Source organism: Fukomys damarensis, unplaced genomic scaffold (genome assembly GCF_012274545.1).
Source record: "Fukomys damarensis isolate Sample0158 unplaced genomic scaffold, DMR_v1.0_HiC HiC_scaffold_13, whole genome shotgun sequence".
In the NCBI taxonomy this organism is placed as follows: Eukaryota; Metazoa; Chordata; class Mammalia; order Rodentia; family Bathyergidae; genus Fukomys; species Fukomys damarensis.
This window is the reverse complement of record NW_022900925.1, coordinates 38,792,257-38,796,635: the sequence shown is the minus strand read 5'-3', so window position 1 is coordinate 38,796,635 and position 4,379 is coordinate 38,792,257. Positions and strand designations below refer to the sequence as shown.

General features: G+C 63.1%; 1 protein-coding gene across 1 annotated transcript in view; it reads left to right on the top strand.

Moving 5' to 3' along the window:
- Hdac5 (histone deacetylase 5) overlaps window positions 1-4,379 on the top strand; it is a 22,070-nt gene that overhangs the window by 9,938 nt on the left and 7,753 nt on the right. Inside the window, exon 4 of the mRNA XM_033763141.1 lies at window positions 4,310-4,374. Within this exon, the coding sequence (XP_033619032.1) occupies window positions 4,310-4,374 (65 nt within the window). The remainder of the gene's footprint in view (window positions 1-4,309; window positions 4,375-4,379) is intronic.

The following is a 4,379-nucleotide window of genomic DNA, read 5'->3' as shown; positions in this document are numbered from 1 at the left end:
AGCTTAGGCTCCTCGAACTTGTAGTTCCTCCTGCCTCAGCTTCCTGAGTGCTGGGATTACAGGTATGCGCCACCATGCCCAGTTTAGCCTTCACAGGCACGGTCAGCCTCCAGATCCGGGACTTCCCTTCATCCATCCCCCTTGTCCCCCATGGCTCTGGGCCCTGGTGCTCTCAAGAGTTGGCCAGGTGCTTTGTCCAGATTTTGGGATCTGTGATAACCTAGCAGGACTCTTGCTGCAGCTCTTATGATATCCAGGAGCAGACTTTGAATTTCCCTTCTGGGTTTTTGTTTTTGAGGTGGAGCCTCGCTATATAGTCCCGGCTGGTCTTGAACTTGCAGCCATCTTCCTGCCTCAGCCTCCCAAGGGTTGGGACTAGAGGCATGCACCACCACTCCCAGCTCATCTTCCATCACACAGCTGGGTGGGGGCAGAGCTAGGACGGCTGCTTGCCTCCACCTCCACCCCAGGGCCTTTGGCAGAGTCTGCCCCTCTGGCTGGAACAGTTGCATCTCCAGGCTCTGGTGTCCCATGGGACAGTATCAGTGTTGCTGTGGCAGGAGCACAGGTCCCCAGGAGCTCACCAGGAGGCTCAGCCCAGAAAGGCTGTCCCGAGAGCAGGGACACAGCTCATGCACACCCATGCCAGGCTGTGTTTGTGCTGCGGGCCCAGTGCAGAGGACAGCAGCCCTTGGGGACAGCAGGCAGGCAAGGTGGCTTGGAGGTGCAGCTGGCCCCAAGGGGCCTTGGGGGAATGGGGTCGCAGCACAGCCTCGGGATGTGGGAGGGAGCCCGGGGTCCCAGTGACTTGGGTCTGTGAAGTTGGCCCTGGAGTTCTGCAGAAACTTCTCCTGGGGGTCTGCAAAAGCTAGCTTGGCCTCTAGGCAGGCCTGTGTTACCAGTCCCTGGTTGTGGCCTCGCAGGCCCGGCCACGTCCCCAGCCTGCAGCCTGGCTGCCACCTCAGAGCTTGGGGCTCCAGCACCACAGCCCAGCAGGTGGCACTGCCCACGCTTGGCTCCACCCCAGCCCGACCCTCACCATTCCTCGGTTGCGCAAATTGCTGGTGAGCATCACTGGCCTGCACGTGTGGAAACGATGGCAGAATTGTGGCAGAACCTGTTGTGCCAACTGCGGCCTCCCTGCTCACGTAAGAGCCCAGAAATAGATCCTGGGAACCAGCCATGGTGGGGCCGTCCCGGCCTCGGCCCGCCTCCTTCCCAGCGCCCTTGGGCAGGGACAGGACAGGCGCATCCCCTCTGAGGGGCATGAATGGTGCTGCCTGCAGCCAGCTTGGCAGTGGCTTTGCGGGACGCTGGTGTTGCAGCTTTGCTGCTTCGGGCACAGCCGTCGCCAGGTGTCAGCCTGTGTTCAGCGTGCAGGGCGATGATCACGGAGGCCGACACACCGGCCTCTCAGGGAGGACTCGCTGAGCCCGCTCTGCCCTTAGCCGACTGAGAGCAGCACAGTGTGCACCCTCTGTGGCTCCTCTTCCTTGGGTCTCTGAGCCGCTGGCTCCAGGTCAGGGTGCTTGGGAGTGGCGGGCAGGTCTGTACACAGGGCCACCCCAGGGCTGCCCAGGGAGCACTGGGCACCGCCCCCTGCTGGACTCCGAGGCCGGACATTGGGCAGGAGTGTGGTCAGCTTCGTTCTCTGCCTGTGTGTACGGGTGCTGCCCTTGGCCTGGGTACCCTGGCTTTAGCCCAGAGCAGGGCTGGCTGAGGTCCTGGGGCCCGCCTTCCTCTGGTTGTGCTGGCCCTGGAATCTGTCTGGGAGCCCTAATCTAATGAGGCCCTTGTGTAGAGGCCAGCTGGATGGACAGGAGGGGCGCTACCGCTCTGCTGTGCCCGGGGCTCGCACAGGGGCCTGTGGGCCGTCCTGGTGGATAGAGCTGCAGCCCCAGCCACTCCACCATGCAGTTAGGGTCAGCACCAGGGCAGGGAGGCTGTGGCTGGAGGCTTCTGCAGCTGAGGTGGGAGAGGGTGGGAGCCTTGCCCCCCGAGTGGCCCCCTCCTAGACTTTGAGCATTTTTCTGCCCAGTGTCCAGCTTGCCCCCTTGGAGAGCCATGCCTCTATGCAGCCTCCTTCCTCCTGAGCTTACCCAGCTTTCCCAGTTGGCCAGGAGACCAAGAGTGTCCCCCTGTCGCCGCACCTGCTCCCCTGCCAGGTGCTCAGTTTGATGGCAGCTGCTGCCCCCTGCTCTGCTTGTGCCAAGTGGGCAGAGGGCACTGATCCCCAGAGTGCACCGGCTAGCCAGGCCCTTGGTTTTGTGCATAGCAGGCGACATTCTGGGGACTCCAGGCCACCCTCTTCCTTCTCGAGTCCAGTCATACAGTCTCAGCCCCTTCTGGTCTGGGCAGAGCCCTGGCATGCTTGGGGCTGCTGCAAATTAAATCCTCCCCTGCCTGCCTCCCACCTGCTGTCCTCCTGATGCTTGGGGGTCCCACACGGCACAGGCCCAGGCAGCTCAGGGCAGTGGCTGAGGAAGATCCTGTGTCGAGCCATGTGTGGGGGAAGGCAGCTCTCTGGCCTGGGTTCCCAGGGTTATCTGCTGGGAGCCAGGAGCACTTGCACCTCTGCCCTTCCCTGAGCAAGTGGCTGGCATGCACTTCCTGCATCCCAGGCGGCACTGTGAGAGCAGCAGGGTGCAGCCGTCGCTTGGCTAAGGGACCAGAGCGCCAGGGCCAAGCCAGCCTTGCCCAGGGACAGAGCCCTGCTGCTGTGTTTCACCTGGAGGAGGGCTGCTTCCTGGAAGGCTGTGGGCCAGGACTGGGTGTGTGTGTGTGAGCATATAAATGAGACACCACCCTCCTTGCCACATGTGGCCACTCCTGCAGATGTGCCTCTGGCCTGGTGGCCTCAGCGTCGTCAGCAGGGCTGATGGGAAACCACTGAGGAATGTGCCTGCAGCCTTGGGGAGCAGTGGCTGCTGGAGGCGGGCACCACTCAGGCTGCGTGCGCACGCGCGTGTGCGTACACACACACACACACACACGTGTGCGCGCACGCGCGCCCACCTGGGGTTCCTCAGCCCCGCCCTGCCTGGATGACACGCAGGATTGGGGGTCCTGTGTGCTTTTCCACCGCGTGGCACCGGAACCGTTCCTGCTCCTGCCGGCTTCCTGGGCTGGTGGAGGAAAGAGGGGCTTGGCTTTGGGAAAAAGTGGAAAAGAAATCAGATGGGCTGGTCCTGCCTTCTCACTTCCTCTCCCAGGCAGGCTTCCTGCCTGCCCTTCCTGCTGGGCTGGGCTTGGGCTCCCTGCTGGTGAAGTGTTTGCCCCGTCACCGTAGCAACCACGGGGCAGTGCTGCAAGTGATGTTCAGTGAGCAGGGGACAGTGCTTGGGGCTCAGGAGGTCCAGGCCCGGCCCCCATGAGTCCATCGGGCCCGAACCACCTATGCCCGCTGTTCACCTTGCCGGGCTCAGGTCCTGATCCCTGAGACCCCTGCCAGCCCCTGGCTCCCAGTACAGCAGGACGGGGCTGAGGGCCACCTCCTCGCCCCGCTTCCTGTCCCCTCCCCCTGCACAGCTGCTGTTTGGCTCACTCTATATATAGCGGCGTGTTCAGGGTAATTACAATAAAACTGTTGAAAAGAGATAATCTGGCAGAGGAAGCCAGGCTGGCTCCCGGCCCCCTGGGTCCCCACTCACCCATCTCTCTGCCACCCCCTCCTGCCTCTGCCCCGACAGTCGAGGTGGAGAGGGCGGGGCGAGCAGACGGTGTTCCCAGCTCTGGAGCCAGCCTCTGTGTGTCAGTTTCTCCTGTGGTGCAGGCCTTGGCAGGGGTGTGGAGCTGCGAGCAGGAGAGGCACAGGAAAGTGAGAGAGGGTCAGGGTTTGGATTCAGGGCCTGGTTCTTCAGTCTCAAGTCCTCTTGGGCTCAGTTTCCTCATCTGGAAAGGGGGCGGTAACAGCACCCAGACCGGTAACTGTGTGCCCAGGCTTTGGTGGTGACCCTGGTGGTGGCCACACTGTGCCGAGGACACACCGTCTGCCAGCTGCTGCACTTCCCTCCTCCTCAGCTTTCTTCTCATTCTCCACCTCTTTTAAGACGGGGTCTGTGTAGCCCAGGCTGGCCTTGACCTTACGGTCATCCTCCTGCTGCGGCCTCCCAAGTGCTGGGGATGGAGCTCAGGGCTCCGCGCTTGCTGGGCAGTGCTGTGCCCGCCCCGTGTGTGCCTCCCTCCTCCAGTCCCGGCTGCAGTCTCTTATCCAGGTGGACGGCAGTGCCCATCAGGCGCGACGCCTGTGCTGTGCTCTGGGCCTGATTGTCCTGCCCAGTGCCCACGGAGCACCCTCTTGTGCCCACAGTGGAGGTGAAGCCGGCAATGCCCGGGGCCATGCCCAGTGCCGTGGGCCCCGGGGTGCGGCAGGGGGCGCC